This window comes from Hyla sarda, chromosome 2 (assembly GCF_029499605.1).
Source record: "Hyla sarda isolate aHylSar1 chromosome 2, aHylSar1.hap1, whole genome shotgun sequence".
Classification (NCBI taxonomy): Eukaryota; Metazoa; Chordata; class Amphibia; order Anura; family Hylidae; genus Hyla; species Hyla sarda.
In genome coordinates this window covers 243,334,791-243,356,221 of record NC_079190.1, presented here as the reverse complement: position 1 = coordinate 243,356,221, position 21,431 = coordinate 243,334,791, and the positions used below count along the sequence as shown (strand labels likewise).

The 21,431-nt window shown below is 42.7% G+C and overlaps 1 protein-coding gene across 1 annotated transcript in view; it reads left to right on the top strand.

Annotated features, from left to right (window-relative positions):
• Positions 1-21,431, top strand: part of SSC4D (scavenger receptor cysteine rich family member with 4 domains) — a 104,345-nt gene that overhangs the window by 27,578 nt on the left and 55,336 nt on the right. The window contains exon 3 of the mRNA XM_056556788.1: positions 10,346-10,378. Within this exon, the coding sequence (XP_056412763.1) occupies positions 10,346-10,378 (33 nt within the window). The remainder of the gene's footprint in view (positions 1-10,345; positions 10,379-21,431) is intronic.

Here is a 21,431-nt window from a genome sequence, read left to right as displayed (position 1 = left end):
TGTGGACAGATGAGACCAAGACAGAGCTTTTTGGTAAAGCACATCACTCTACTGTTTACTGAAAACTGAATGAGGCCTACAAAGAAAAGAACACAGTACCTACAGTGAAATATGGTGGAGGTTCAATGATGTTTTGGGGTTGTTTTGCTGCCTTGAATGTGTGCAAATCTGAAATAATGAAATCTGACAATTACCAATGGATTTTGGGACGCACTGTACAGCCCAGTGTCACAAAGCTGGGTATGCGTCCGAGATCTTGGGTCTTCCAGCAGGACAATGAACCCAAACATACATCAAAAAGCACCCAGAAATGGATGGCAACAAAGCTCTTGAGAGTTCTGAAGTGGCCAGCAATGAGTCCAGATCTAAATCCCTTTGAACACCTGTGGAGAGATCTTAAAATTGCTGTTGGGAAAAGTCGCCCTTCCAATAAGAGAGACCTGGAGACTGATTTCAGTTATTCCTTTTCCAAAGGGTGTGCAACCAAATATTAAGTTAAGGGTGCCAATAATTTTGTCCAGCCCATTTTTGGAGTTGGTGTGACATTATGCCCAATTTGCTTTTTTCTCCCTTTTTTGGTTTAGTTCCAATACACACAAAGGGAATTAACATGCGTTTAGCAAAACGAGTTACTGCAATCCTTTTCTGTGAGAAATACTTTATTTTCTAGAAAAAATTCAGGGGTGCCAACATTTACGGCCATGACTGTATAGTCTCCAATCAAGGCCTCCAGATGAACCCTGATAAGTTGTCTTCGGTTCTTAACTGGCCTCGACCTACTGGCCTGCGGGCTATACAACGCTTTCTAGGGTTTGCCACTTATTATTGACATTTTATTCCACACTTTTCCTCCTTGGTTGCTCTGATTGTGGCTCTTGAGACTGAAGAAGCCTTCTCCTGATTGAAATCGGAGTTTACCTCTGCTCCAGTTTTATCGAGACCGGACTCAGAAAAACCCTTCTTCCTTGAAGTAGATGCCTCTTCGGTAGGAGGTAGAGCTATTCTGACCCAAAAGTCTTCCAGGGGTAAAACCGTGACTTGTGTTTTTTTTTCTCCAAGACCTTTTCGCCTGTCGAGAGGAATTATTCCATTGGAGATGATGAACTATTGGCCATTAAGCTCACCTTGGAAGAATGGCATCACCTAGTCGAAGGCTCTACTCATCCTTTTGTACCTTCAGTCTGCTCAGTGTCTGAATCCCCGGCAGGCCAGGTGGTCTCTTTTCTTCTCCAGATTCAATTTTCTAATCCATTTTCGACCCACGGATAACAATATGCAATGCTCTCTCCAGGGCTTCTGGTGTGGTGGGTCTGGACTCCTCCCCTCGGTACATAGTGCCTCCTGAACATTTGGTCTCTGTTGCACTTTTTGACCTACAGCAAGTTCCACCTGGGAAGTCTTTTGTACCATCCCCCTTAGAATGAAGGCTTTGAATTGGGGACATTCTTCTCTATTGGCCGGGCCCCCCAGAATTCAAAAGTCTACTCAGCTCATCTCTCGTCATTATTGGTGGCCGAACTTGGAACGCGATGTTTCTGATTTTGTCCGTTCCTGCACTACTTGTGCCAGAGACAAGACTCCACGTCTTAAGCCGGCAGACCTATTCCAGAGTGCCCTTGGACACACATTGCCATGGACTTCATGACTGACCTACCATCCTCCTATAACAACATAGTCATCTGGGTTGTCACAGATCATTTCTCCAAAATGTCCCTTTTTGTTCCTTTGCCTGGACTTCCCTCTGCTCCTCAGCTGGCGAATCAATTCTTCAGGCATATTTTTCATTTACATGGTTTTCCGTTACACATTGTTTCTGACCGATACAATTTGTCTCCAAATTCTGGCGGGCGCTCTGTTCACACCTCAAAGTCAAGTTGGACTTTTCTTCTGCTTATCCCCCGCAGACCAATGTCCAGGTAGAGATAGTGAACCAAATTCTGGGTGACTACCTCCGTCAGAACAATTGGGCCAATTTGTTGCCGTGGGCTGAGTTTTCTTATAATCACCGGGACTCTGAGGCTACTAAAAGATCTCCATTCTTCATTGTCTATTGCCACCATCCTCGCCCTCCTCTTCCTCTACCTGCTTCTTCTGGGGTACCTGCTGTGGATGACCAGATCCAGGATTTCATGAGTATTTGACAGGAGACTCGACAGTCCTTGGTACAGGCCTCTACCCTTATGAAGTCTCACTCAGACAAGAGAAGACCTCCTCCAATCTTCTCTCCTGGTGATAAAGTTTGGCTGTCTGCCAAATACTTTCGACTGAAGATCCCCAGCTAAAAACCTGGTCCTCAGTTCCTCGGTCCTTTTAGGATTTTACGTCAAGTCAATCCGGTCTCTTATAAGCTCTGTCTGCCTCCTTCTTTACGCATTCCAAATTCCTTCCTTGTCTCTCTCCTCAAACCACTGGTCCTCAACTGTTTCTCCCAGGGTGAAGTCTCTCCTACTCCCGTGTTTGGCGCTGCCGATGTTTTTGAGGTTAAGGAGATTCTTGCCACCAAGACCATCAGGGGGAAATGGTACTTCTTGGTGGATTGGAAGGGTTTTGGTCCCGAGGAAGGGTTTTGGTTCCTGGGAACCTGACGAGAACATCCTAGATCGGGACCTGGTGCTGAGGTTTCTGCAGCGCAAAAAGAGGGGGAGACCTAAGGGGGGTGCTGTTACGAGTAGTGCTGCAGCCAGACGCACTGGCTGCGAGTGCACTCCTGCCTCGTCCTCCTGTGCTGGCTCTGCTGCGGTTCGCATTGCGGGATGCACCCGCATGCGAACACTGGGCCGTCACTTACCTCCCCACGTCTCTGTCCCTGTTAAAGGGCCAGCGCACCATTGATTGGTTCTTGTCTGGTTCTGATGTTATTTAACCCCTCCCTTCCTCTTGACCCCTGCCGGATCTTTGTGCCATTCAGCCTAAGAGAAAGCATTCTCTTTGTGTCTGGCCTTGAGATGTATCTGACCCCATTGCTACATATTCTGACCTTGCTCCTGTGCCGTCTGCCCTCTGACCTCTTGCTACAGTTCTGCCAGTCCTGACCTCCTGCCTGTCCCTCTTTACGACTCAGTCTCATTCCTTCTGTGCCACATATCTCCTCAGCAGCCTTTACGGACAAGTTGTGCCAGGGGTAACGACCTGGGAGCCGCCTGTCGCAGCAAGTCCATCCTGCTTTGCGGCGGGCTGTGGTGAAAACTAGTGGCTCCTTAGACTCCGCTCCCTGGTATGGCCATCGTCCACAACAGGTATAGTGGATCCACACCACCAGCCGTTACAGACAATTTTATGCATACCAATTTTGTTAAATAAAATTTGCATTTTTTTAAGTAGTACAATAAAAGAAAAACTATATAAATTGGGTTTTGTTTTAATTACATTGACCTACAGGATAAAGATATTTTAACCATAAAGTGCACTGCGTGTAAAAACCAAACCCACCAAAATTAGCAAAATTGCTGTTTTTTTTTATACATTTCTGCCCACATATAATATTTTTTTTGTTTTACGGTACATTTTATGCTAAAATAAAAGGTGTCATTACAAAGTACAAATGGTCGTGTAAAAAAACAAGCCCTCATATAGGTCTGTAGGTAGAAAAATATAAGAGTTATGGATTTTAAAATGCAAAAGTAAATGAAAAAATGAAAATTTCCTAAATCCTTGAGGCCATAATGGGCTGAGTCCTTAAGGAGTTAAACCCAATTGGGAAGCAATTTTGTGGAGACATGCACCAAATTAATATATCTGGTAAAAAAACAAAACGCATATTCAGATAAAATCCTAACAGGAAAAAAACTTACAACAATAGTAAGTGAGCATTACAAGACATTTTCCATTAACCCCTTCAGGACGGAGCCCATTTTGGCCTTAAGGACCGGAGCGTTTTTTGCACATCTGACCACTGTCACTTTAAACATTAATAACTCTGGAATGCTTTTAGTTATCATTCTGATTCCGAGATTGTTTTTTCGTGACATATTCTACTTTAACATAGTGGTAAATTTTTGTCGATACTTGCATCCTTTCTTGGTGAAAAATCCGTAAATTTGATGAAAAATTTGAAAATTTTGCATTTTTCTAACTTTGAAGCTTTCTGCTTGTAAGGAAAATTGATATTACGAATACATATTTTTTTGGTTCACATATACAATATGTCTACTTTATGTTTGCATCATAAAATTGACGTGTTTTTACTTTTGAAAGACACCAGAGGGCTTCAACGGTCAGCAGCAATTTTCCGATTTTTCACAAAATTTTCAAACTCAGTATTTTTCAGGGACCAGTTCAGGTTTGAAGTGGATTTGAAGGGTCTTCATATTAGAAATACCCCATAAATGACCCCATTATAAAAACTACACCCCCCAAAGTATTCAAAATGACATTCAGTCAGCATTTTAACCCTTTAGGTGTTTCACACGAATAGCAGCAAAGTGAAGGAGAAAATTCACAATCTTCATTTTTTACACTCACATGTTCTTGTAGACCCAATTTTTGAATTTTTACAAGGGGTAAAAGGACAAAATTTTTACTTGTATTTGTAGCTCAATTTCTCTCGAGTAAGCACATACCTCATATGTCTATGTAAAGTGTTCGGCGGGCGCAGTAGAGGGCTCAGAAGGGAAGGAGCGACAAGGGGATTTTGGAGAGTACGTTTTTCTGAAATGGTTTTTGGGGGGCATGTTACGTTTAGGAAGCCCTTATGGTGCCAGAACAGCAAAAAAAAACCACATGGCATACCATTTTGGAAACTAGACCCCTCGGGGAATGTAACATGGGATAAAGTGAACCTTAATACCCCACAGGTGTTTCACGACTTTTGCAAATGTAAAAAAAAAAAAAAAAATTTTACCTAAAATGCTTGTTTTCCCAAAAAAATTTTATTTTTAAAAAGGGTAATAGCAGAAAATACCCCTAAAAATTTGAAGCCCAATTTCTCCCGATTCATAAAACACCCCATATGGGGGTGAAAAGTGCTCTGCTGGCGCACTACAGGTCTCAGAAGAGAAGGAGTCACATTTGGCTTTTTGAACGCAAATTTTGCTCTGGGGGCATGCCGCATTTAGGAAGCCCCTATGGTGCCAGGATAGCAAAAAAAACCCACATGGCATACCATTTTGGAAACTAGACCCCTCGGGGAACGTAACAAGGGGTTAAGTGAACCTTTATACCCCACAGGTGTTTCACGACTTTTGCATATGTAAAAAAAATTTTTTTTTTACCTAAAATGCTTGTTTTCCCAAAAATTTTACATTTTTAAAAGGGTAAAAGCAGAAAATACCCCCCAAAATTTGTAACACAAATTCTCCCGAGTACGGCGATACCCCATATGTGACCCTAAACTGTTGCCTTGAAATACGACAGGGCTCCAAAGTGAGAGCGCCATGCGCATTTGAGGCCTAAATTAGGGATTGCATAGGGGTGGACATAGGGGTATTCTACGCCAGTGATTCCCAAACAGGGTGCCTCCAGCTGTTTCAAAACTCCCAGCATGCCTGGACAGTCAACGGCTGTCCGACAATACTGGGAGTTGTTTTGCAACAGCTGGAGGCTCCGTTCTGGAAACAGTGGCGTACCAGACGTTTTTCATTTTTATTGGGGAGGGGAGGGGGGCTGTGTAGGGGTATGTGTTTATGTAGTGTTTTTTTACTTTTTATTTTATTTTTTGTGTTAGTGTAGTGTAGTGTTTTTAGGGTACAGTCGCACGGGCGGGGGTTCACAGTAGTTTCTCGCTGGCAATTTGAGCTGCAGCAGAAAGTTTGCGGCAGCTCAAATTTGCAGTCAGATACTTACTGTAATCCTCCGCCCATGTGAGTGTACCCTGTATGTTCACATTGGGGGGGGGACATCCAGCTGTTGCATAACTACAACTCCCAGCATGCCCGTTGGCTGTCGGTGACTGCTGAGAGTTGCAGTTTTGCAACAACTGTAGGCACACTGGTTATGTATCACTGAGTTTGTGACCTAACTCAGTGTTTCACAACCAGTGTGCCTCCAGCTGTTGCAAAACTACAACTCCCAGCATGTACGGTGCATGGTGTACGGTGACTGCTGAGAGTTGTAGTTTGCAACAGCTGGAGGCACACCGGTCGTGAAACACTGAGTTAGGTAAAAAAAAACTCTGAGTTTCACAACCAGTGTGCCTTCAGGTGATGCAAAACTACAACTCTCAGCAGTCACCGACAGCCAACGGGCATGCTGGGAGTTGTAGTTATGCAACCAGCAGATGTACCACTACAACTCCCAGCATGCACTTTAGCTGTTTGTGCAAGCTGGGAGTTGTAGTTATACAACAGCTGAAGGTACACTTTTCCATAGAAAGAATGTGCCTCCAGCTGTTGCAAAACCATAAGTCCCAGCATGCCCATAAGGGAATGCTGGGAGTTGTGGTGGTCTGCCTCCTGCTGTTGCATAACTACAGCTCCCAGCATGCCCTTTTTGCATGCTGGGAGCTGTTGCTAAGCAACAGCAGGAGGCTGTCACTCACCTCCAACGATCCAGACGCTGCAGGTCAGTCCCGCCGCCGCAGCTGCTCCTGGGGCCCCGATCCCAACAGGGACGCCGGGGATCGGGGTCCCCAGCACCGGGGGTCGTCTTCCCGCACCCGCTCAGTGCTTAAGGACTCGGGATTCAGGGCGTATCCATACGCCCTATGTCCTGAAGAGGTTAAGCTCCACTGAATTGAAAAAAGGAAGATGATTTTTGGCTGTTGACAAAATAACAACTTAAAAAAAAAAAAGGAAATATGATGTAAGAACAAAGACTCACAATGTAATTTAATGTTATAGATAATGTTATGGCTTCATAAGTAAAAGAAAAACTCTGTGCTTGTCTACAACATTGAAAGTACAATAGCGGGTTTTGCCCTCCATATTGCAGATCCTTACAACAAAAATCTGTAATACGGCCATATGCCTTGATTAAAAATATTTTTCAGACAACACTGGACATTAAAGTAAAGGTGTACATTGGTAGACACATTTATAGTTATTGAATGTTATGGAAACACTGGAATTATTATTATTTTTTTTGCCTTAATGGGTCCCATTACCTTTGCTATTGGGTGGCAAGAATTCCTAAAGGATTCCCCTCTTTAGGTGAAGCTGCAAAAAAGTTATGGAAATTGCTTAAAGAGAAACAATCATCATGCCATTCTGTCCTAGGTAGCAAAGCCCATCATAATAGTGGGCCCATTTGGATGGGGCCCTCTTTTGCATGCTTCAAATTTCTGGATGCAAAAGCATAAATGATAAGAAGCTTAGAAATATATAATATTGCTAGTCTGAATTCACTTATTTTGCTTATTACCAATAGAAAAAAAACAGTAAAAGTAGATGTTTTCTAATAACTATTGAAATTGACCAAAAAAAAAGGAAGATCTAGTTGCTACTAATCTAACACAAAAGCTCCAGGACAAACTCAAAACTTCTATCAACAAGACAGAAAGTAGACTTGTTCAAAATAGTCTTAGACAGATAAGATTGTGAATAGAATATTTACATTTACTTTACTGTAAAAAAGGAAGTAACGGATTTCATTTAATGATAAGAAGAATGTCAATGTTTTGTCTTAGGAGAAGGGTAATCAGTTATAACAGTATATATTGTCCTGTACATGTCTGACAGAAGAGCATGTGTTTTTGACTTTATCCATCTAAATATATTTGTGAAGACTTTTTACTTTTGACAACACAATAAGTTAGGTTCAACATCATCAAAATGAATAGTAAGTGCAGTGATTTTATATTTACATGGGAAGCAAACATCTCAATGTATATTTCAAGTTAGAAGATTCATTTTTTTAAACTTGACATGTGCTGAACACAGTTGTCACTTTAACCCCTTAAGGACCCAGGGTTTTTCCGTTTTTGCATTTTGTTTTTTTCCTCCTTACCTTTAAAAAATCATAACTCTTTCAATGTTTCACCTAAAAATCCATATGATCGCTTATTTATTGCGCCACCAATTCTACTTTGTAATTACGTCAGTCATTTTAACAAAAAATCTATGGCGAGATGGAAAAACAAATCATTGTGAGACAAAATTGAAAAAAAAAAACGCCATTTTGTAACTTTTGGGGGCTTCCGTTTCTACACAGTACATTTTTGGAAAAAAGACACATTCTCTTTATTCTGTAGGTCCAAACGGTTAAAATAATACCCTACTTATGTAGGTTTGATTTTGTCGTACTTCTGGAAAAAATCAAAACTACATGCAGGAAAATTTATAAGTTTAAAATTGTCATCTTCTGACCCCTATAACTTTTTTATTTTTCTGCATATGGGGCGGTATGAGGGCTCATTTTTTGCGCTTTGTATTGATCGGACTTATTGAGCGATTTTTATTCATTTTTTTCATGACCTAAAAAGTGACCAAAAATGCACTATTTTGGACTTTGGAATTTTTTTTGCGTGTACGCTATTGACCGTGCGGTTTAATTAACTATATATTTTTATAATTCGGACATTTCCACACGCGGCGATACCACATATGTTTATTTTTATTTTTATCTACACAGTTTTTTTTATGGGAAAAGGGGGGTGATTCAAACTTTTATTAGGGGAGGGTTAAATGATCTTTATTCACTTTTTTTTCCACTTTTTTTTTTGCAGTGTTATAGCTCCCATAGGGACCTATAACACTGCACACACTGAGCTTTTACATTGATCACTGGTTTCTCATAAGAAACCACTGATCGATGATTCTGACGCTTGACTGCTCATGCCTGGATCTCAGGCACTGAGCAGTCATTCGGCGATCGGACAGCGAGGAGGCAGGTAGGGATCCTCCGACTGTCATATAAGCTGTTCGGAATGCCGCGCGATCCCGAACAGCTCACTGAGCTAACCGGCATGGTTTCACTTTCATTTTAGACGCGGTGTTCAACTTTGAACGCTGCGTCTAAAGGGCTAATAGCGCACGGCACCGCGATCAAACCGCGCGCTATTAGCCATGGGTCCGGGTTGTTAGAGCCCAGGCCCAACCCGCTATGACTTACAGGTACGCCCTGGGTCCTTAACAGGTTAATTGCCTATGCTGCCATTGATCGTTTTGGCTAGGCAGCAAGGGGTTAATCCCCCCTCACACACACACACACACACTCTCACATGATGAAAAAATAAATAAATAAAAAATGATTTACAGTTACATGTGACATAGCTCATTAACTCACCAAGAAGAAATGTAATGGGACTTGTGGACTTTCAGTACTATTGTGTATGTCAAAAAAGTGTTATGATAGATACAACTTTCCTTAACATTAAAATTGCAACACCAAGCCATAAGATTATGCAAACTTGCAAGAAAATGTTTTTAGCCACATGAACATCAGAAATAGGATCAAGTCAGTACAATAAATTTGGGCGATACCTCCTCTTTGCCAATGTGTCAGTTGGTGCCACATGTCGCAAACTCAAAGAGACAGAATCTAAGAGCTTAAGGGTGTATTCACACATACAGTATTCTGCGCAGATTTGATGCGCGGGATTTCAAGTTGTGTTCAGTCATTCAGTTTACAAAACTTTTCTTTGGTTACTTATCGATTAACCTTTACTAACTCTTTCTGGGTGGATGGAAAAAAACTGAAATTCCATATTGTTTCTGAGGTTTTAAATTTTACAAACATATTACCTTTATTCTGCAAGTCAGTACAGTTGTGGCAATAAAAAATTCATATATATTTTTCTTTATGTTTTACTTCTTTTGCAAAATCATTTTGATTCTAAAAATAAGTGATTTGTTATTCTGTGAAGTACAATTTTCTTATTTTTATGCCAGTGGAGTGGTGTAGGGACTTGTTTTTTGGGGGGAATAATTGGCAGTTATAATTTGTACCAGCCGATCTAGAGCCCCACTGAGTGGCAGTATGTCCATCAGGGCCCGTCAGGAGTTTCCTATATCTTTTTGCTTTCTTCATAGCACAACCGAGTTTTGTTGGATATACACATGATCATGCAGCCAAAAGGTAGATGCAGTGATGACAATTTCATCACAACATGAAACAGTATTTCCCTGGTAATTACTTTAGGTCTTTTACATACTTTAAATACCTTTGAAAACTATATATTTTATTATTTAGTGAATAAAAAAAATGTGTACTAGTACCATTTATCATATGTCCTGCACCATTTAATAAATTTAGTGCATGTACACTCCAACTACATTATCAAAACCTGTGTATAGCATCAGTGCATCTGCACTGACTCTGATAAATGCCCCATATGCTTACATTTTTTATGCGTTATATCAATGATCATATCACACATTTCAAACAGATGCTACTTGTAAGTATTAGATTAGGTTTGTTATGAATTTTCTACCTGTCATAATTTTGAGGTTTTTATTTATTTTACTCATAGAAATGATATCCGTGATGAGAAGAGAAGAAGCAGGTAAGCCACTAAACATATAAAGATTGTAGCTTTAACATAGCTATTATTGAATATTTCTGCTATTGAAAATAATTGCTATAGTTTACCCTGTCTTATTGTACCAATTTTGCATTAAGGCATAACAAAATACATTTTAGTTTAAATTGCAACAATAAAGTATCTTGATGTGGTGCAGAGGAAGTGTCCTAAAACAACTAATGTAAAGGAGGAATTAAATGGAAATGATTTTCTGATATATAATACTTAAAGGTATCACAATGGTGTAGTCTGATGGAATGGCAAAGCCACAGCCTAGATAAACTGCCGAGCTGCAGTCTCAAGTTACAGGACATGCTGCAGTTACAGACGAGATACATACATATGAATTAGCAATGAATGATGAGAGTAAAAAGGTGATAAAAATCAGTATGAAGTCCAATGAAAGAACACCTGCATAAAAATGTATATATAGTCACTCGTTGGAGACAGTCTATAATATAATCAGATAGGTAGGTTAAGCATAAATAAACATATGAGTCATTTGGTGCGCTGCACCACTCACCACCTGCCAGCCGGCAAATAGAGTGAGGTCCCCGCAGCTTTCAGAGGAGATATGTGATCTGGGTAGCAGTACTGTGATGTGAAGACCCACTCTTCCTAATGCTTGCACATGCGTCCGGCCCGAAATGTTAGTCTGCGGCTCCGGAGAATACTGCTTGTCGCGATCTGATCTTGCTTCAAAACGTGCATCCAGCCGTGATGGAAGTGGCTGTAGTTGGTAGCAGTGGTTGGTGGTGGGTGCAGTGGCCAGTTGTGGCATTTTTCATTTTTAGCCTAAGCCAGATTCTTTAACATGGCGTAAAGGGAGAGAAAGTACTTCCCCTAAAAAGATCTGTTATAAAATTAAGGTAAACATAAACCTAATAACTAAATTAATAAATCTGTTGGAGCTATCGGTGGGGTTGGGATTCATAATTACTTTTGCTTTGGGACCCTATGATTTCTGTCTGGCTACTGTCTCCCATACTGACTTCTCTAACTAATCTATCCTCTGCAACAACTTGTACAGTTCCAAATGAACAAAACGTATGCGTAAATTGAAGTAATACCATGTCAGATGCCAAGTCCTGCATTCTGCTTTTTTGAGCACACTACTCTAGTAGACAATCCTACAATCTTAAAAGTCCTCAAAGCAATAACCGAATGGCTCCCAGTGCTAATGGAAAAAACATGACATCTTACAATCAGACTTTGTCTTACTTTATGTAGATGTCAGTCTTTAAAAGAATGTGCAACAGAGATAGAAACCTGACATGGAAATTCTGCCGTGTGCAGAGCACAGCAGAATCCCATTGAATTCAATATGACTCTGCTGCTTGGGAATCTCAGTGCAAAATACCAATACAGAAATTCTAATGTGTGAACACAGCCTTAACCCCTTAAGGACTGAGCCCTTTTTCACCTTAAGGACTGAGCCCTTTTTTGCAATTCTGACCACTATCACTTTAACCATTAATAACTCTGGGATGCTTTTACCGATTGTTTTGATTCCGATAGTTTTTTCGTGACATATTCTACTTTAACATAGTGGTAAATTTTTGTCGTTACTTGCATCCTTTCTTGGTGAAAAATCCCCAAATTTCATGAAAATGTAGCATTTTTCTAACTTTGAAACTCTCTGCTTGTGAAGAAAATCAATATTCCGAATAAATTATATATTGATTCACAAATACAATATGTCTACTTAATGTTGGCATCATAAAGTTGACATGTTTTTACTTTTGAAAGACATCAGAGGGCTTCAAAGTTCAGCAGCAATTTTCCAATTTTTCACAAAATTTTCAAAATTTGAATTTTTCAGGGACCAGTTCAGTTTCAAAGTCGATTTGAGGGGTCTTCATATTAGAAATACCCCACAAATGACCTTATTATAAAAACTGCACCCCTCCAAGTATTCAAAATGACATCCAGTAAGTGTGTTAACCTTTTAGGTGTTTCACAGGAATAGCAGCAAGGTAAAGGAGAAAATTCAAAATCTTAATTTTTTACACTCGCATGTTCTTGTAGACCCAGTTTTTCAAATTTTACAAGGGGTAAAAGGAGAAAAAGCCCTTCAAACTTTGTAACCCAATTTCTCTCGAGTAAGGAAATTGTCACGATTCGGCTTCCAGGTAGTGGATCCTCTGTGTCAGCGAGGGATTGGCGTGGACCGTGCTAGTGGACCGGTTCTAAGAGGCTACTGGTTTTCACCAGAGCCCGCCGCAAAGCGGGATGGTCTTGCTGCGGCAGTAGCAACCAGGTCGTATCCACTAGCAACGGCTCTACCTCGCTGACTGCTGAGAAGGCGTGGGACAGAAGGACTAGGCAGAGGCAAGGTCAGACGTAGCAGAAGGTCGGGGGCAGGCGGCAAGGTTCGTAGTCAGGATGGGTAGCAGAAGTTCAGGTACACAGGCTTTGGACACACTAAACGCTTTCACTGGCACAAGGCAACAAGATCCGGCAAGGGAGTGCATGGGAGGAGGTCAGATAAAGGCAGGGAGCAGATGGGAGCCAATTAAGCTAATTGGGCCAGGCACCAATCATTGGTGCGCTGGCCCTTTAAGTCGCAGAGAGCTGGCGCGCGCGCGCCCTAGAGAGCGGAGCCGCGCGCGCCAGCACATGACAGCAGGGGACCGGGACGGGTAAGTGACCTGGGATGCGATTCGCGAGCGGGCGCGTCCCGCTGTGCGAATCGCATCCCCGACGGCCATGACAGTGCAGCGCTCCCGGTCAGCGGGACTGACCGGGGCGCTGCGGGGAGAGAGACGCCGTGAGCGCTCCGGGGAGGAGCGGGGACCCGGAGCGCTAGGCGTAACAGAAATACCTCATATGTGTATGTCAAATGTTCGGCGGGCGCAGTAGAGGGCTCAGAAGGGAAGGAGCAACAATGGGATTTTGGAGAGGGAATTTTGCTGAAATGGTTTTTTGGGGGCATGTCACATTTAGGAAGCCCCTATGGTGCCAGAACAGCAGAAAAGCCCACATGGCATACCATTTTGGAAACTACACCCCTCAAGGCACGTAACAAGGGGTCCAGTGAGCCTTAACACCCCACAGGCGTTTGACGACTTTTCGTTAAAATTGGATGTGTAAATAAATTTTTATTTTTTTCACTAAAATGCTGGTTTTCCCCTAACTTTTACATTTTTACAAGGGGTTATAGGAGAAAATGCCCCCCAAAATGTGTAACCCCATTTCTTCTGAGTATGGAAATACCCCATATATGGATGTAAAGTGTTCTGCGGGCGAACTACAATGCTCAGAAGAGAAGGAGCGCCATTGAGCTTATGGCGAGAGAATTGGTTTGGAATGAAAGTCAGGGGCCATGTGCGTTTATAAAGCCCCCCGTGGTGTCAGAACAGTGGACCCCCCACATGTGAACCTATTTTGGAAACTACACCCCTCAAAGAATTTAATAAGGGGTACAATGAGTATTAACACCCCACTGGCGTTTGACAGATCTTTGGAACAGTGGGCTGTGCAAATGAAAAATCTGTCAGACACCTGTGAGGTGTAAATGCTCACTGGACCCCTTATTACATTACGTGAGGGGTGTAGTTTCCAAAATGGGGTCACATCTGGGGATTTATTGTTTTGCGTTTATGTCAGAACCACTGTAAAATCAGCCACCCCTGTGTAAATCACCAATTTAGACCTCAAATGTACATGGCATGCTCTCACTTCTGAGCCATGTTGTGCGCTTGCAGAGCACTTAACGCCCACATGTGGGGTAGTTCTGTACTCAGGAGAAATTGTGTAACAAATTTTGGGGGTCTTTTTTTCCTTTTACCGCTTGTGAAAATTAAAAGTATGAGCCGACACCAGCATGTTAGTGTAAAAAAAAATGTTTTTTCACACTAACATGCTGGTGTAGACCCCAACTTTTCCTTTTCATAAGGGGTAAAAGGAGAAAAAGCCCCCCAAAATTTGTAACGCAATTTCTCCCGAGTACGGAGATACCCCATATGTGGCCCTAAACTCTTTCCTTGAAATACGACAGGGCTCTAAAGTGAGAGAGCGCCATGCGCATTTGAGGGCTAAATAGGGTATTTGAATTTCACATCAACTTTCTGGCACCAGTTTCTGGCACCATTTGTTTTCCACCAGAGTACCCCTTTAAGATTATGAAATTGATTTAGATGGAAACCTGAAGAAGAAGGATGTGATAGAGCTATCAATAGTTTCCCTCTGGTTTGGATAAGATATAAAATGAGTGACGTTTTTCGCAAATTGCATATGCTGTACAATTCCATCCTGGGAAGAGCCTGTCGTTTACCTAATACCATGTAAGAATATATAATAGTCCTGAATTCTAAGCCTGGATAGAACATAATGATTGTTGATTATATTAACTTACCTCCCTCCAAAATAAAGACATCTAACTTTTAGAGACTAAATAAAGTCATGACCAAAATTATAAACGTGGACAATTAGGCTTACCACAATTAAAATTTGAGGAAGCTATTCACCAAGAATAATGTAGACAGCGCTAGTAAATGGAGTGCTGTAACCGGGATGAGAATCATTAATTCCTCCGCATTAGAACATGTAACACAATATGAGGAAAAAGCAAATAAAACTTAACTTTTAATAAGTAGGTAAAATTGCAATAATTGCAAAATCGACCCTGTAAACACCAAGTAAGTGACTGCACACTTAAACAAAGGTTATATTAGTACAGTGCCCAAAGTTTGCATAGACAAGTTATCAAAGTGGGACCAAAGGGTATGAATGGGGGAAGGTCTATTTATCTAACATACTCTGACCCCTAGTCAACTCTTTTTGGCAAGTGCTACTCGCCTTATAAAAGGCGGACCCACACAGGAACCTGTCCCTGATTGGTCCTATTATTACCCTCTATTCCCTACACGTTTCATCCACCCGGTATGGTGGAATCCTCAGGGGAATAGAGAAGGGAATATTAAGCTATAAGAATGTTTCAAAAGGACAAAATCACTTAAAGGACAACTGCAGCATTATAACACTTATCCCCTATCCATCGGGGGGCGACCGCTGGGCCCCCCACGATCTCCTGAACTCAGTGAGAGTGGCTAATGCGCATAGCGTTGACCTAGAGAGGTCGACATTTACGCCCCCTCCCAATACAGTTATATGGTAGAGGTGGGGAGGAACAAACGTTGCATCCCCGCCTCTCCCATAGAACTGTATGGAGGAGGCGCGTCGGCCGCAATGTCATGCTGTGGCTGGCACGCCTCCTGCACGGGAGAGCCGCGGCAGAGCCGGGGCCCTGTGAAGGAGATCGTGGAGGGTCCCAGCGTTCGGACCCCCATTGATCAAAAACGTATCCACTAATCCCCTATCCTGCGGATAGGGGATAAGTTGTTTTCGGCCACAGATGGCTTTTAACAAATGTTTATACAGTGCAGTGCAAAAAACTGAGTGTCATATAAAAACATATTCATGGGTCACTTGTCACCAAACAATGTTGTCAGTATAGTAACAATCGTAGCTAAATGTACCAAATTGGATTGTCGTTTGAGTACTGTCATTTGTGTCTTCTCTAATAAAAAGCAGTATTAGCATAGAGCATCAATGGAGAAGCCAGCATAAAGATTATAACAGGCATAAAATGATTAGCTTCTATATGTAACCATGGTGTAGCTATTGTGACAGTGTGGCAGGGAAAGGGTTTATTTCCAGCCAACCCTGTAGAAACCTCCACCTGTGGCATAATTAATGAGGTAGCAGAGAGGGGAAGTGTGTTTAAAAGGAAGTCAGACAGTGTAGTCTGGGCTCTCCACAGAAGACAGAAAGCTGGCTGTAGGGGGAGGCAGGGGTCCTGGTGAGGAACACACAGCTCAAGCTGTGAGTGGCCCCAAGTGTGGACGAGACACACAGCAAGAGGTTGCAAATGCTGTGTGTGAACAGTGAGTAGAAGGTTGCAGGAGTCATAAGTTTCACTGGCCGGGAAAAGCCCACCAGTTGGTAGTCAGGACATGCTGGATTGTTTAGTTAGTGACTAGACGGTCTAGGGTTTTGTTTCTTCCTCTCTTATGTTTTAATTTATCCTGCAACCTGTCTAATAAAGCTGTCGAAGGGCCAGACTTGCATAAAGTACTTTTGTTTGCCTGCTGATTGAAGTAGAAACATGTCCTGTGGCGGTGTCAAGGACGATCCCAGAACTATTCCCAGGGAGAAATCCTTTCTCTATATACAGAACCCACAGCACTGAGCATAAAGGTCCCAGGTTACTACTCATGGTACCAGGAAAGGGCAAAATAGAGCTCAAATTAGAAACAGACAGACCTAGGGAAATAGTAACAAAAGGTAGCTGTCAGGTAGCTGTCAGATAGAGAATACATAGGAGACCTAATTCCTGCTTAAAGCATAGTAACCACATACCTTGCTGCGGGGAGATCCTACACTGACACCATACAATGGTTTCAGGCAGTGTGGTGAATACTCAGAGCGCGTGCTCTGAGACTTGTACATGCCGGGTGTGTGACATCACGTCTGGTCCTCCGTGTCAGCTGCCGTGCGGCGCCCTACCCGCTCACTGACAGCCGCGGGCTGCTTCTCACAGCTGATAGCTGCTGGGAGGAGCACTGGTCAGAAGTGTTAATCCTTTGGTGACTGTAACAAATCGGAAAGAACAGGGGATATTATAGGGCAGCCTACCAATAACGGCAGGAATGTACAAACAGAGACGCATCAAAGGTCCCTGGACTAAACAAAATCATAGTAATTATCAGTGATATCAATAGCGATAGTGATCACCAGTGGTATCAAAAAGGGGAATACTGGATAAAGCAAGAAGAACAAATAAATGATATCAAACACATTAAATCGAAAGTTGGCCCTAATAAAAGGGACAGGGAAGAAGGATGGTGTGTCATGGTGTGAAAGGTCAACGCAAAATTTTGTTCCAAAGGCATATCATCAGTGTTATATACCTATGATACACTGTCATACACTCAACACTAGGGGCGCCCCATTCAAAAACACATCATTACATACCCACCATATATCGTACTCGTAAGCGTACAGAATACATGAAAATGTGGTAATGAGGATAAATTACAATATTGACAGAAAAAGGTAACAATATTGGTATAAGTAGGTAAAAATAAGTTATAAAGAGATTTTTTTTTATATACCGTATTTATCGGGGTATAACACACACCGGCCTATAACACGCACCCTCATTTTTCCAAGGAATTTTTGTAAAAAAGTTTTTTTTACCAAAATATCCTTGGAAAAGTGAGGGTGCGTGTGTGTGCAGGTGTACCTTGATAAACTGTTTCTGGCAACTTCTGCAGTTCAATGATTTAAAGCAAGCGCTTTAAATCATTGAAGTGCAGTGGCTTCTGTGGGGCCAGAGTGCCGCTGCTCTATTCCCTCCCCGTTTTATAGTTACATATCCCGCCGCCACGGCACAATTCCCTCCCCGTCCTTGGTTTTATAGTTAAATATCCCACCGCCGCCATGGCACAATTCCCTCGCCGTCCCCATTTTATAGTTAAATATCCCGCCGCCACTGCCCAATTCCCTCCCCGTTCTCGGTTTTATAGTTACATGTGCCCTGGGGACTGCGGTCCTTCATGCTTCAGCGGTCTCCTGATCTGTCACTGTGCGCCGCGCACTGACTGACGAGTGACGTCGTGTTGAGGACGTCACTCGTCATTACGCAGCGCACAGTGACAGATCAGGAGACCGCCAGAGCATGAAGGACCGCAGTCCCCAGGGCACATGTAACTATAAAACCGGGGACGGGGAGGGAATTGGGCAGTGGCGGCGGCGGGATATTTAACTATAAAACCAGGGACGGGGAGGGAATCGGGCAGTGCGGCGGCGGGACATATAACTATAAAACCGGGGACAGGGAGGGAATCGGGCAGTGGCAGTGGGACTCTGGCCAGGCAGAAGCTGCTGCAGTTCAATGATTTAAGCGCCCGCTTTAAATCATTGAACTGCAGCGGCTTTTGTGTGGTCACAAACAGTCTATCGGCGTATAACACGCAGATAGACTTTAGGCTAAAAATTTTAGCATAAAAAATGCGTGTTATACGCCGATAAATACGGTATATTGAGGGGGTGGATGCAGCATTTATCTACATACAATCCCAAGTACCAATAATTGTGTCTGGTATTACCCTTGATGGAGATCTACATTTGGTTCCCTATAAAAACAGGGCACAATTAATTTGCTCATTAAGACCCAAGGGGGCGGTGAAGCGCAACTGGAAAATCCACCTACATTCCTGTTGCAGGAGGTATCTATCCAGGTCGCAGCCACGTGGAGATATTTTAACTTTTTCTGTACCCCTAAAGGTAAGTGTACGGGGATTACCACCTTGAAACTGTGTGATGTGCCTAGCCAGAGGAGTATCTCTATCATAGGTGATGTCCCCAACGTGTTCCAATATTCTACGTCTCAATTCCCGAATGGTCTTGCCAACTTAGACTAGAGGACACGTACAAGTGGCCATGTATACAACCCCCTTGGTCGTACAATTAATTAAGTCTTGGATCCTGTAAGTCTGACAAGTTACATTGGAAAAAAAGTATTTGTTTAGGTCATGTATTCACAAGCTTTACATTTACCACATTTATAATAACTGACCAGGATTAAGCCAAGTTTTAGGTACTTTCTCTGGACTGAGATGGCTATGTATTAACAAATCACCCAAATGTTTCCCTCTACGATAGGTAATAGAAGGATAGGGTTTGAGAACATCAATGAGATCTTGATTCATTCTTAAAATGTCCCAGTGGTTTATCAGAATTTTGCGCACTTGATTGGCTGCTTTATCAAAAGTGCCAATAAGGCATATTTCCCTTTGTGTCTCTTTACCTACTTATACCAATATTGTTACCTTTCCCTTGCTGTGATTTTCTGGCAATATTGTAATTTAACCTCATTACCACATTTTCATGTAATTCTGTATGCTTACTTCTGAGTGTGATATATGGGCCGACATTTATCATTGTCTTTAGACAGTTTTTTGTGTCTAGAAAAGGCGCCCAAAAGGAGCAAGCAGGGTTCATATGCGCCTTTTTTGCGCCTTTTTGTTTACACATTTCTGCAGATTTTTTTGTTGTAATCCACTCATTTTGGCAATACACATGATATGGAAGGGTTTTAGGAACTGCAAATTTTTTGTGAAAAAGCACAAAAAAGGCACAAAGCCACTGAAAAGTCTCTAAAACTACACCAGCCCAGACTTTGCTTAGCTTTTTAGTGTATGTGAAGAGTGAAATTTCAGAAAATGTGAACTGCACAAAATTTATCAAATGCTCTGTGACCACTTAATGAATTTGGTGCTCCTACACATTACCAGCACACAAAAAAAAGGTGTAGAAAAATGCTTTACCTTCACCTACAATGATAAATGCCGGCCATGGTGTGTATGCAATGGTGTATTTTTGAATGGGGCGCCCCTAGTGTTGAGTGCATGACAATGCATCATAGGTATACGACACTGATGGTATACCTTTGGAAAAATATTTTGCATCGACCTTTCATACCCTGACACACCATCCTTCTCCCCTCTCCCTTTTATTGGGGCCAACTTTCGTTTTAACATGTTTGATATCATTTATTTCTTCTTATTGCTTTATCCAGTATTCCCCTTTTTGATATCACTGGCAATCACTATCTCTATTTATATCACTGATAATTGCTATGATTTTGTTTAGTCCAGGGACCTTTGATGCGTCTCTGTACATTCCTGCAGTTATTGGTAAGCTGCCATAATATCCCCTGTTCTTCCCGATTTGTTACCGTCACCAGGGTCACAAGGGTTAACACTTCTGAGCAGTGCTCCTCCCAGCAGCTATCAGCTGTGAAAGCAGACCCCGGCCGTCAGTGGGTGGGGCACCGTGCGGCAGCCAACACGGAGGACCGGATGTGACGTCTCGGAGCGCGCACTCTGAGCATTCACCACACTGCCATCAACCATTGTGTGGTGTCAGTGTGGGATCTCTCCGTGATCACGGCACCACTGTGTTTTTGCCTGCGGTCGGGAAACCGCATACGGCCGAAAACGAAGCCGACCGGAGGCTGCGGTTCACTCCGGTCGGCTCATAGACTTGCATTAAATACGGTTCCCGAATACGGCTGAGTGCGGGCGCCGCGATTAAGCCCTGCCCCCCTCCTCCAAACTGTATACGGGAACCGTATTTAAGAAAACGTGGTGTGAACCCAGCCTAAGTAATGCTGAGCCACATTCTCAGTGCACAACAGTAGGAGATCAAACACAGGGGGAGGGTAATCCAGCTCCACATAGTCCAGATAAAATTCAAATCTTTAATAGAACTTCATATTAAAAAACATAATCATTACAACACAAAAAAAGGTGCTCAAGTGAGTTAAAACCCCACACGCCAACGCATTTCAAACTTTCCAGTTCTTAGTCATGGTACGTCTGAACTGAACAAACACTGATCTAAATACACCATTATCTTGCATAAGGACACATCCACAAGAACGCCCCCTTCACACACCAGAGGCAATTAAGATCCGGAAAAGAATCGATTGAACCACACTTCTTTGTTTCTTAACCCTATAGGTAACAAAAAAAACGCAAAAACTGTCATCCACGTCACGTGGTCCGTAACCTTCCAGTTGGTGAGTTCATACGTACAAAACGTGCGTCATCCACTGTACAGTCTTTTGCTAATGCTTGTCCTGATATTGATAACAGACTCAGGGCTAGGGGCTATTTTCAGCCCATGCTAACTAGAGCTAAGAATATAGTAAGCAGTTAGCAGTGATGTGGAAATCCTATCTCCCGACGCCCGGGACAAGTAGTTTTGGGCGCCGGGCAGGTGCATTTTTTTTTATAGATTTAGCCCTGTATCGGGCAAGCAGGGACAGACAGACTTCTCCCTTATTTTTTTTTAATGCCGGTGTGAGGTGCAGGAGCCAATGCAAGTCTGCACCTCACACCGGCGCTCAGAGTGTATGGAGGGGGCAGTGGCGGCCCCCAGCTGATCTCAGTAGCCGGGGGCCGCTGCTCAGAGCCCCCCAGCCGGTGTGAGGGGATCTCAGGAGCGAGGGCAGAGCCCGAGG